The following is a 12415-nucleotide window of genomic DNA, read 5'->3' on the forward strand; positions in this document are numbered from 1 at the left end:
AAAAAAAAAATCTGAAGTGTATTGAAGAAGAAAGCGTTATAGCTTTCAATGTCTGAATGGACCACCCATAAAATATATATATATTTGATAATATATATATGATTATGTATGTTTTTAATTATACATGTTTTTCTTTTATATACAATATACATATACGTATTGTGTAATAATATATGTATGTATGTAATATTACACATATATTAAATATACATATATGTATGTGATATTATATATAAATATATAAAAGCTTTATTCTCACATGACAGAACTGAAGAAATTCTTATTGAGTGCGTGTTTGGAAACAGTAAGAATGGGTAACTATTTCTAGTATGGAACAATGCATCTAGATACCACAGTCTACTTTTATATGTCTCTCAAAATAAATACGTCATATGTGAAAATTCTAATTTGACTCTCCATCAGAATTATATAAAACATGCCACTCGGGTGCAGTGGATTACACCTGTAATCCCAGTACTTTGGGAGGCCGAGGCAGGGAGATCACTTGAGGTCCGGAGTTTGAGACCAGCCTGGCCAGCATGATGAAAACCCATCTCTACTAAAAAGACAAAACTTAGCTGGGCCTGCTGGCACATGCCTGTAATCCCAGCTACTCAGGAGGCTGAGGCAGGAGGATCACTTGAAACTGGGAGGCAGAGTTTGCAGTGAGCCAAGACTGGACCACTGCACTCCAGCCTGGGTGACAGAGCGAGACTCCATCTTAAAAACTAAATAAATAAAATAAAATAAAATAAAATAAAATAAAATAAAATAAAATAAAACATGTCACTTATTGCTGTGGAAGTTTCCTTCCCTCAGTCTGAGTGAGAGGCTGCTTCTGTGATGTAGAACAGCGTCTTCTGTTTCTCCAACGTCAACCACAGTGTCTGGCATATGGTAGGTTTTCAGGTCATGTTTGCTGAGTAAATTGAAAATGAATGAACTTAATTTAAGCACTCTTTTCTAAAGATATGTAAGGGTTATGTGCTTCAGTACAGTTGACCTTTTTCCACTTAGCGTCCTTAAAAGTGACAAAACTATTACAAATATTTCTTTGTTAGTGGTAAAAGTGAAAAGTAGTATGACTTAGCTTTTTATGAACTTATATAGCACTTCCTCCCATGATAATAATCACCAGTTATCAAAAGTAATTTCTTATAGGGCCGAGGGCAGTGGCTCTCCTCTGTAATCCCAGTGCTTTGGGAGGTCGAGGTGGGAGGATTGCTTGAGCACAGAAGTTTGAGACCAACCTGTGCAGTATTTAAAGACCCTGTCTCTACAAAAGAAAATAAAACATTTGCTAGACGTGGTGGCTCATGCCTGTCATCCTAGCTACTTGGGAAGCTGAGGCAGGAAGATAGCTTGAGCCCAGAAAGTCATGGCTGCAGTGAGCTGTGATCACACCACTGCACTCCAGCCTGGGCATCAGAGCAAGACCTGTCTAAAAAAAAAAAAAAATTAATTACTTTAATTCAATGTTTTGGGTGACATATTACCCTTGCCTGACTTTTTGTATATATCTAAAATATGGAATATGTACTCCTACTGGGGGTTTAGTTCAAGGTCACTTCACAGAAAATATTGAATGGCACTAAGAACTCCAAGGTGATTTTATTCAGCAAATCTGATTCATTCCACCCAATGGAGAATATAAAGGATTATGTAACTTCATTATTCAAGATCCACAGTTTCCCCACAAAATAAATTGACCCTTGTCATCCCAAAAGCCCATATTAGATATATCCACATAGACCGTTCATACTTACCTTCTTTTCCAAAGATTATGTGAGGTGAAGAAAAACCTTTTTTTGTAGATAGAGGATAGTAGTTACCAAGGGAGCCATACCAACATGTCACGTTGGCACCTGGGGCAGCAAAGAAACCACCAAAGATATCAAACCGTCTTGATGCTTTTGTCATGACCTATGAGATAAGGAATCAGTCTCCCTGCAGTGATAAGCTTCTATAGAGAGTGTTGAAAAAGTGGGTCACAGATGACACAGATTGGAGCAAGACCAAGTTTTATTAGGGCTCACTGTGCTTCAGGCAGGCCTGGCTACCTCTGATGTGTAGGTCAAAGAGACTTTTTTTTTTTTTTTTTGAGACGGAGTCTTACTCTGTGGCCCAGGCTGGAGTGCAGTGACGCGATCTCGGCTCACTGCAAGCTCCACCTCCCAGGTTCACACCATTCTCCTGCCTCAGCCTCTTGAGTAGCTGGAACTACAGGCACCTGCCACCATACCTAGCTAATTTTTTTGCATTTTTAGTAGAGACGGGGTTTCACTGTGTTAGCCAGGATCGTCTCGATCTAGGTCAAGGAGACTTTCATATCATAAGTCTATTGTGAAACAATTCCTATCTTATTCTTAGAAATCCATAGATATGATATTTCTCTGTGCCTTTTATTGACCATGATAGAGAACTCCTGTGTCTTCCACGGTTTAGAACATATAAGAACTTTGACGTTTTGTTTGTGTTTTCTCATCTTGGTTGAGAAGAAGTTTATAAGTCTATCGAGGCCAGGATTCATTGTTCTTTCTTGGTCAACTTTTGGAAATGTTGGTTGAAACTAATTCTAACTGTATTAAATCTGCAGAAAGAATTAATCCTTAAGACCTCATCAACAATCTTTTGTATAAACTAGACTTCGCTCTTTTAGTTAATTCTAACCTTAGACTTGAGGATCTTCTTGTATCTGCTGTCAAGCCATTAGTGCATAGCTGAGGTTACACATTCGAAGAAGATGGGCTTCCCAATAACATGAGTGATATCTAATAAATTGCTCAGTCTTAATTCCAACTGCATTTTGCAATAAAGTTACTTAGCGTAGAGTAGTGATTCTCAGAGTGTGGTCCCCAGGACCAGCAACATCAGTACTATCTGCAAGTGTGTTAGACATGCAGACTCCTGAGCCCCATCCCAGACCTGCTGGATCAGAAACCTAGGGGGGTGAGGTTCATGGCCAGGTGTGGTGGCTCACACCTGTAATCCTAGCACTTTGGGAGGCCGAGGCAGGTGGATCACCTGAGGTCAAGAGTTCGAGACCAGCCTGGCCAACATGGTGAAACCCCATCTCTACTAAAAATACAGGAAACAACAAAAAAATCAGCTGGGCATGGTGGTGCATGCCTATAGTCCCAGCTACTTGTGAAGCTGTGGTGGAAGGATCGCTTGAACCAGGGAGGCAGAGATTGCAGTGAGCTAAGATCGAGCCACCCCACCACTACACTCCAGCATGGGCGACAGAGCAAGACTCTGTCTCCAAAAGAAAAAGAAAAAAAGAAAAAAAAAAAAAAGAAACCTAGGGGGTGAGGTTCAGGAGATTATCATGCAAAACAAACATAGGGCATCTTGAAATGATTGTAGATTTTTTTTTTCTTTTAGACCAGTGAACTTGTATATTTTTCAAATTGTTGGCTGGTGATGACCTCAGGAATTTAAAAATGCTAACTGAGCCCAAGAGAATTCATTATCCTGTATTTACCTTTGGTAATCTGCCCTACTGCAAACTTTTCATTAAGCATTCATTAAGGGAAATAGGACTTTTGAGAACTAAATCTGCTTTCAAGTACATTTGTGTATAGTAAGGAACTTAGTATATTTTAGATACATTCTGTTAGTGATGGATTGTAGTTTTTAATATCTTCTAGAAAAAATACTATAGTTAGAAATAATGTAATTTTACATGAGAATATTTGATTATTTAAAATTTTATATATTAATAGCATTATATAGTTGGAACCAATGATTGGACATCTTGAGAAAATTTTAAAACATTCTTTGAACTTTACTTTTTTCTCTGAAAAATGAAATGAAATTCCACATCAAGTGAAAACTAAATTAAACGGCATGTGGAAGTATTTTTAAAACAGTAATTATTACAAAAGTGTTAGTACTTACCAAGCAATGCTTGATTTATATTTCTTCAATTCTGATCTTAGTTGATTTCATACCTAAAATTGAAAGCTTGTAGATTTTAGAACTTTAATTATAGGTTTTATAATCTGTGAGTAAATGATATATTGGATGGGAAAATTAATATCTAGCATCATGCAGGCCTGCTTTACGGAAGCACTAGAGTATTCCAGAGTATTACATAAGATTAATACATTTTCCTTCCAAAACTTTAACTTAATTTTTTAAGATTGTAAATCAATACCTCTAAGGACAGCAGATTACTGAGGATAGTAGCGTATCTAGATCTAAAACATCTTTCTTGGGTTATGTGATCATCACTGAACTTCAAGCACCTCATTGTTTATATGGTTTTACAAAGTTTGTTTTTGTTAATTCTCAAGACAGAGTTCCTATGGCTGGCAGAGCATCAGGTCAAAAAACATGAGACCAGTTGGTTTATTAGCAGAAAACTCTGAAAAATTATCTTTTTGAGGAATGAGCTAAATCTTAGAATTATGAATGATGTTTCTAAAAATCCCTAAAAATGCTGCCCATTATGTTCTTCATTAGAGCTTTTGTCTACTAGATTGCTGGACTTCCTCTTAGCAACAGTTGAGAAGAGAGTATTGCTATCCTCAGTTAGTTGGTTGCCTAGAAGCCTCCCCCATTAAATGAAGAGCAGAGTTACTAAAGCAGAGTGTGACCAGGTGGTGCAGTATGAGGTGCAATTTAAGAAATTAAACATAGATGAATAATTGATACAGTTGTTAGTATCAATACTGTGCACACAAATTCTCAGCTAATATTTACGAATAAATATTATAGAGAGAACATTTTGTAAAAAGTCACAATGGTAGTTAACCCTTACTTGGGACTTACTATGGGTCAAACACATGCTAAGTGCTTTTCATATATTAACTCACTGAATCCTTATAGCAACCCTTTGAGCAAGTTAAGCTGGCAAATTGGGGTGCTAGAAGTTGACGTTGGCCTCTGGCTCCAGAACCTGTGCTCTTTATCACTCTATGCTGCTTACAGGTTTTAGAAATACACTAGAAGAGAAAATAATGCCCTCTTGAAAGAGTCTTTCAGGCCTGGAGAAGCAGATTCCTGCTCTTAATAAAGGTGAATGATACAATCACAAGCTAAAAGTGAATGCTTCTGTTTTCTCAAAATTAGATCTTACACTCCAACTTCTAATGGCAGAAAAGCCAGATTGAGCCATGCAAAAGGAAATGGGATGTCTTTATGTTCTTTTCTATAAAATTCAGTGATCAACAGACATTTATATATCATCTAACTTTGGCCAAGCACTGGACAGACACATGGAGAGGAATTAGGTATGTCCCCTGACTCTGAAGAATAAAGCCATCTGTAACACACTATGGCAAGTGCATATGAGCCATGCTCAGGGTTCTAATGGGAGCAGAGCAGAGAACGCTTTATGGTGTCTGTTGTGTGGATCCCTCCCAAACTCCCTCATTCCATGGTCAAGCTAAAACAGTCTCGAGGACGAATAGAGGCTGGTGTGGTGAGTGGGTGATATGGTTAACCAGCCCTCCAGAAAGAGAGGGCAGCATTTAGAGAGGTGCAAAGTATACACTATGCTTTGCAACCTCCTTAACTCATTGGGAGTACTAACTAAATTACATATTCATAGACCCCATCCCAGATCCTCTGAATCAGAATCTCCTGGGGAGAGGCTTTGGAGACTGTGACTAACGGGGCCCCAAGTGATTCTTATCAGGGGGGCTTGGGCAACACAGGACAAGTGGAATACAGTTTGTTCATGAACGTTGTTAGATGACTTTTGGAGAGAATGGTGAAGAATGAGATTAGGTAGTATGAAGGTCACTTTATGTCATTCATACCTGTCTTTTTGATTGTTCGGTTTTCTGTTTGTATCCTACCTAATGCTGCTACTTCTCAGGCATTAATAGGTACATTGAACTGAGCATTTACTTGGACAACTTTAAATTGAAAGCTTTGGACCTAAGCCCAATGTATAAGATTCCCACCCTTGACTTATCTATGGCTTGAGAAACAAGCAGAAGAGTGGGGAAGAGGATGAGCATTGTTTATTTTTAGCGTGTCCCTTGACTCTTAATCGTGTTTCATTTTATTTGTTAGAAGACTGAGTAGCTACTAAGTGGTACAGCTAATATTTGAGCCTGGGCTTACAGAGTAGAAGAAATATGATTTGTCAAAAAGTGGTGAGCAAAGTGCTCGTTCCTTCATTTAAAACGGGTGAACTGCAAAATGCAGGGTTGGAGTCAAGGTCCATAGTAACCTCTGTTACCATATGAAGATGTGTGCCCACCATTCCCTTGATTTCTTTTAAGAAAAACCAATTATCAATATTTTATGTGAATTTATCTCTATTGTAAAATCTTGCTTTTATATGTGTGTGTGTATATATATATTTATGTTTATAAAACAAAACCATGTGCTTGCCAACACTCTGATACAAAATAAGTCATTGGGTAGAATTTTGCTGACTAATGGTTTGTGACCACTGTGTTAAATCATCTCTGAAGTCTAAGCCTTAAGATATTATGATTTGTGATGATGCTTGATGAGGTATGACTTACTGATTTGCTTTCCTATCATATCTTAAAAAATTTTTCCTCAATATTTATGTGGAACGTTATTAATAACAGAGGCTTCTCCAAGTACTAACATACTTTTAACTTTGTTGGAAGTGACAGAGAAAGAGTGAAAGGCTCTTTCCTGACTACTGTGGGCACAGTGCTGCCCTCCCCTGAGTCTTCTTGTCCAACTGCTGTCTTTCAGTAATTTTCTACCATAAGATTCTGTTTTCTTCTTCTTTTTTAAATCTGATATTTTCAAACATTGAAAATATTATTTCTTTTTATTCATTTTACAAAAACATCCACTGAAATAAAATAATTTAAAAGATCTTTAAAAACATTTTATCTTTAGCTCTCTGTAGAACAAATATCTGTTTCTGTAGGAAAAGCTTTCTGTGTGTAACATTATTGACTGAGGGAGAAAGGGTTGTAAGGGGAAAATTTTGTTTTAAAAACTTTTGAATTGACAAATAAAAATTGTATGTATTTATGGTGAAGAATGTGATGTTTTGATATGTGGATGTATTGTGGAATGGCTAGCTCAAGGTAATTAACATATGTATTACCTCACATACTTTTTATTGTGGTGAGAACACTTCAAGTCTACTCCTTAACAATTTTCAAGTATACAATATATTGTTACTGTATTAACCATAGTCACCATAATATACAGTGGATCTCTTGAACTTATTACTCCTTTGTAGCTGAAATTTTGTATTCTGTAATAATCTGTTTTCTGCATTTGGGGTTGTGGATCTATTTAGGACCATGGATCTATCCACTTCCGTGTATAATTTCAGCTCCGTGTGAAGTCACACACAATCAGTGTCTTTTTACTAACATGTACAGTAACATTAGTGGATCTCGAAACGAATTCAATGCATCCTAACTAGTACTAATATGAGAGAGAGAAGAAAAAAGGTCCCTGTATGCATTGCAGGTGGTAAGGGTAAGAAATATTTCGTAGAACTTTTGTTTCAGGTGTGTGTGTGTGTAAATTCTACTTTTCATATTTCTCACTGGGAGGGCAGTTAACACATTTCAAAAGCCTCTGATCTAGGATGACTAAATAGATCCTTGGTCATTCCTGCCTAGTATAAAAGAGTTTAAAATTTAAACTAGAAATTTGAAAGGATTTTCATCATATGTTAATTACCTCCAAGCCTAGGCTTTTCTCCTCAGTCCCTTCAAAGCACTTCTCTGTCTAGCTTAAATCTGTCCTCTGATCCAAGGGTCACTTTTCAGGAGAATGACAGTGCTGAAGAGAGAGTTCTTACGAAATGATGAGCTGCCCAGCCTTGGAGAGTAGGAGAGAGACTCTTGTAGGCTCTAGAAGGGGGCCATGGAGGGCAGTGAGCCAGCCCTAATTCTATCTTCACCAAAATTCCTTGAAAATGAAAAGAAGGATAAAGGAAAAAAGCAATGTGGGAGTAAATAGAGAATCTCCTGTATATTTAAAGATACTGAAAAGGCCCAAAGAGAAGGAGACCTAGAAATACTTTGGCAATGAAATGTTATTCAGTCGTTATGGGCTTGTTTCTTAGGAACTGAGTGACTTGGGGAGAGATGTGGTTCTTGTCTGGGTTGTGGAATAAAAAGCTGATTGTTTCTGTGAACCAGTAAGTATGTTTGCTAGCGTGAGGTTATTAGTCAGACACACCACAAGTTAGCAGAAATTAACACCTCCTGTATTTGTTTCATGGTTGTTTAGTTATTCCTGTTTGGACTCTCAAGAAATTGTACTTCAAAATTTAAAAAGGGAAGTGAGGTTTAGATTGTTGTATGAGATTATGGACACTAGAGGGATAAACATTCTTATGTCTTAGTAAGAATTTAATGGCAAGTGAATGCTTCCTTTTAAGGTTTCCAGAAATAAATCAAATTGTGCTGATTTCAACCTTTTAAAAAAATGTCACATTTGTCATAATGGTAACCTAATGTGCATTATGTGAAACTAATGAAAAGCACTTAGTATTTATGTTCAGTATTTTCTGTTATCTATTGATTCACTTATGAAGCACTATCTTATGTTCTTCTTCTGGGGGAGAGTTCTAGATATGTTATGAACTACATTAATAGCTCAAGCTGCCATTATGAACAGCAGGTTAAAAGAACTAAGCCACTTTTGTATGCTTGGTGAAGTAAAAACCAGCTTTTCAAGTATACTTTGGAGGCAGGCTTTAAAAAAATTATATTGAAGAGATAGTAAATGTTATTTTGGCCAGTCAATCTTCATTGATTTAGTTATCTATAAATAAATATTTTAGAGGCCAAACTCCAAAAGAACTGTTTTTTTTTTCTTGTTCCTATCATTAGTATAAAACTGATGAGACTGACATCAATATTTTCTCTCATGATAAGACCGGCTATCTATTGTGGGTCCAATATCCAGGCACAACTACATATATTCAGAGGCTGTTGTTCTTCCCATCAGAAGTGATTGTCTTGCCTGTAATCCCAGCTATTTGGGAGGCTGAGGCATGAGAATTGCTTGAACCCCTTTCTTTCCGATTTTTGTTTTGATTAACAAACTCACATTCTAGGTAGGGCTGCATTTCTTGGAAAATAAGGAAACCTTAGAAATAAGGAAAATAAGGGAATATGTATCAGTTTGATTTTGTTCTGTAGCAAAGCACCCCAAAATTTAATGACATAACATTTATTGACTCATAATTTGGTGGGTGGGCAAGTCGGGCTGAGCTCAGCTGAGACAGCTTATCTCTATTCTAATTTGTGTCATCTGGGCACACTCACTTGTTAGTGGTCAGCTGGCAGTCAGTGGTGTTATTTATGTATTTATAGAGGCTATTGTGGTAAATGGGGCAACTGAGGCATGTGGTGTGGGCTACAGTGGTTCCTAGAACAGTGAGAGAGAATAAGCTCCAATGAACAAGCACTTTTCAAGCCTCTACTTGCTGTCTTGTTTGCTAGTGTTACATTAGCTGAAGCAAGGCACATGGCCAAGCCCAGACACCACAGGTAGAGAAAGACTCTACCGCTTGATTGGCAGAGAGTTATGCGTGCAGAGATAGGAAGAATTTGTGGGCATTTTTGTAATCTACATAGAATGGGTTTTATTGATGTCCTATGATCTATCAGACCTTATGCTAGGTGACTTATGTGTTATTCATTTAGTCCTCAAAACAATTTCCTGACATGCCTGGCATTATGCCCATTGCAAAGATGATAAAATTGATAATCAGAGAAGTTAAGAGACTTGCACAAATTAAGCCCAAATTGTTTGCTTCAAGTTATGGAATGGCCTTAGGTGCTGTCTCTTGTTAAGCAACATGATCAGATGCTTAGCCCATGAGGCAGAAGATGTATGCTTTATTCGGTTAAAATGGAGTTCTAAAGACTACCATTACTTTCTCCCTTACATGTTGAACCATTGGGTCATATATTTATTTGGTATAGAAAAAATATTAAAATTTCACTCTCTCTGAGACTTTTGAGAAGCTCATGGAAATGTGGTTTTTGTTTGCTTGCCAGGTCAGCTACACAACCTGGATCTCACCACAGTTTGGACATGACTGAGGCTCTCCAATGGGCCAGATATCACTGGCGGCGGCTGATCAGAGGTGCAACTAGGGATGATGATTCGAGGCCATACAACTATTCCTCGTTGCTCGCCTGTGGGCGCAAGTCCTCTCAGACCCCTAAACTGGCAGGAAGGCACCGGATTGTTGTTCCCCACCTCCAGCCCTTCAAAGATGAGTACGAGAAGTTCTCCGGAGCCTATGTGAACAATCGAATACGAACAACAAAGTACACGCTTCTGAATTTTGTGCCAAGAAATTTATTTGAACAATTTCACAGGTACTGTTTTATTTTTGAAGAAAACCTTTGAATATCATTCTAGTTGATATATAACATATTTTTCATTTTCATAACCCTGTATGTTACTTAAACCTAAGACCTGTGACATCATCCTTGACAATTTTGATATGAATCAGTTGTGGAATGATGACTCCTCCCGTTCACGTAGCACTTTCCAATTGGAAAGGTGTTTTCTCTTTACCAGAAAAGATATTGTAATTCACATATTATAGATTAGGAAATGACTTGACTGTGGTTTAGCCAATGTCACGCCAATGTCAAGTAGCAGACCAGGGGCTGCCCCCGGGGGTCTTCTTACTCTTGCTTTAGTGTTCTTTCCATGAAACCATGCTGCATTTTAATTTCAAATTTTTCTTACTGATAATAGGAGGAAATAGAGCTCTGAAGCCAGTGCAGATGTCAGATGTTTAGGTGAAACAGTGACCTAATTCAGCTTAATATCGCATTCATGGACACTCTCCTGTGAGTTTACACACTGAAGGAAATGGAAGTGTGAGTGCCACTCCTCTCCTTGTGGAGTTTGCAGTTGTGCTAGGGAAACACAATATATATATATCTATAAAACAAAAAGACATAGTGAATGCAATGAGTGTTATAAAGGGCTGTCAAATAGAATGAAAGCCTCAAAAAGAGAAATAATAATACTAACTGGAGCAATAGAAGGGGAAGTGACATTTGACTTAATAATGGAGGGTGGGTGAGATATTCAAAGCAGAGGTGTGGGCAAAGCATATTTCAGATGGAGGAAGGCGTATGAATAATGGCTTACAGGCAGTAGCATAAAAGGCTTGCTTGAAGCCTGGGAAGTAGTGTTCTCTGACTTACATGTAGCATCTGTGCTGAGGAGCAACAGGAAGTAAAGTCAGAAAGATAGATGTGACCCAGGAAAGAGGTCTTGCTATCAGGATAAAGAGTTGAGAGCCAAGTCTGCAGGCACAATTACCATGCTTACATCAGTATTTCACTACGGAAGCAGTGTGGTGGGTAGATGAAAGGACTTAGAGATGATGGCAGAGAAAACATTTAGGAAGACGTTGTGTATATCCCAGTGAATTGTAATGGAGACCTGACCTTGGAACAATGTGGGAATGAAAAGAAGGGTGACCTCTTACAGATACTGTGGATTTAATGTAAGATATTCAGTGAAAGGAGTAAAAAGATGACGTGAACATGTTGAGCTGTGATGACCAGAAGTACTAACAGAAAAATGAAAAACAAGAGTAAAAAGAACCTTGACTGGAAGAGTATTTTGTTTTTGTAAATGTATTCAAGATGCCAATGCAAGTAAAGAGATTCTCTATATTCTTTGGTCATTCCACATACATTCATTCTCATCATTCATGCTATATATGTTCCATATGCATTTATTAAATAGTGGCTATGTTTAAAGGACAGATGTGAATTTGTTGAATTAAGGGCTATGTAGCCCTATGTGTGTTTCATTCTTTTATGGAGTTTGGAATCTAGTGTACCCAATGGAATAAAAACCTGAAACAGAGTTCAAGGTTAGAGCTATAGGTTTAGACGTGGTCCACCTGGAAAGAGTTGAAGCCACAGAGTAGCAGAAAGGGTTAAGAAAGAAATTTTCAGAGTAAAAGGATTTGGAGTTGACAGAAAAGAAGTACATATAGATTATTCTTTTGAGAAATTTCATGGTCAATGGAAAAATATGTGATAAAAATTTAACGGCAGGATTGAGATTTTGTTTTTCCTTTAAGGAAAAGGGTGTCTTGAACTTACCGTATGGCCCAAAATTAGGAACCCATGGAGAAGTATTTGAATATATAAAATAGAAGAATGGAAGAAGTTCCTGAAGAAGGTGGTTCTGAATAGCATAAAAGAAGAAATAGAAGAGTTAGTCACAAGAGAAAAGAAATAGACTTTTCTACTCAATTTTGAGGCTTGTTTAAATCTAATATTTGGATGTACAAAAGGCTAGAGGGTTGATCTTTGTTTTATTAATTAATTTTTACACCACATTAACTCTGAATTTCTTCTAAATTTTTCTGAACTTTTAAAAAGAAAATAGTATTTTCTATTGTGCTTTTTTCTATTTTTTTCTATTGTGCTCAAGACCGTCCCACTCA

General features: G+C 37.4%; 1 protein-coding gene across 9 annotated transcripts in view; it reads left to right on the forward strand.

The window, feature by feature from the left end:
* The window catches only part of ATP10D (ATPase phospholipid transporting 10D (putative)), a 110377-nt gene that overhangs the window by 17975 nt on the left and 79987 nt on the right, over positions 1-12415 (forward strand). For all 9 annotated transcript variants that reach the window (XR_008651819.2, XM_055246555.2, XM_055246556.2 and 6 more), the window contains one exon: positions 9981-10307. Coding sequence is in view for 8 of the 9 variants with exons in the window: in XM_055246555.2 (XP_055102530.1) it covers positions 10018-10307 (290 nt within the window). In the remaining variant the exon portion in view is untranslated. The remainder of the gene's footprint in view (positions 1-9980; positions 10308-12415) is intronic.

Source organism: Symphalangus syndactylus, chromosome 16, assembly GCF_028878055.3.
Source record: "Symphalangus syndactylus isolate Jambi chromosome 16, NHGRI_mSymSyn1-v2.1_pri, whole genome shotgun sequence".
In the NCBI taxonomy this organism is placed as follows: domain Eukaryota; kingdom Metazoa; phylum Chordata; class Mammalia; order Primates; family Hylobatidae; genus Symphalangus; species Symphalangus syndactylus.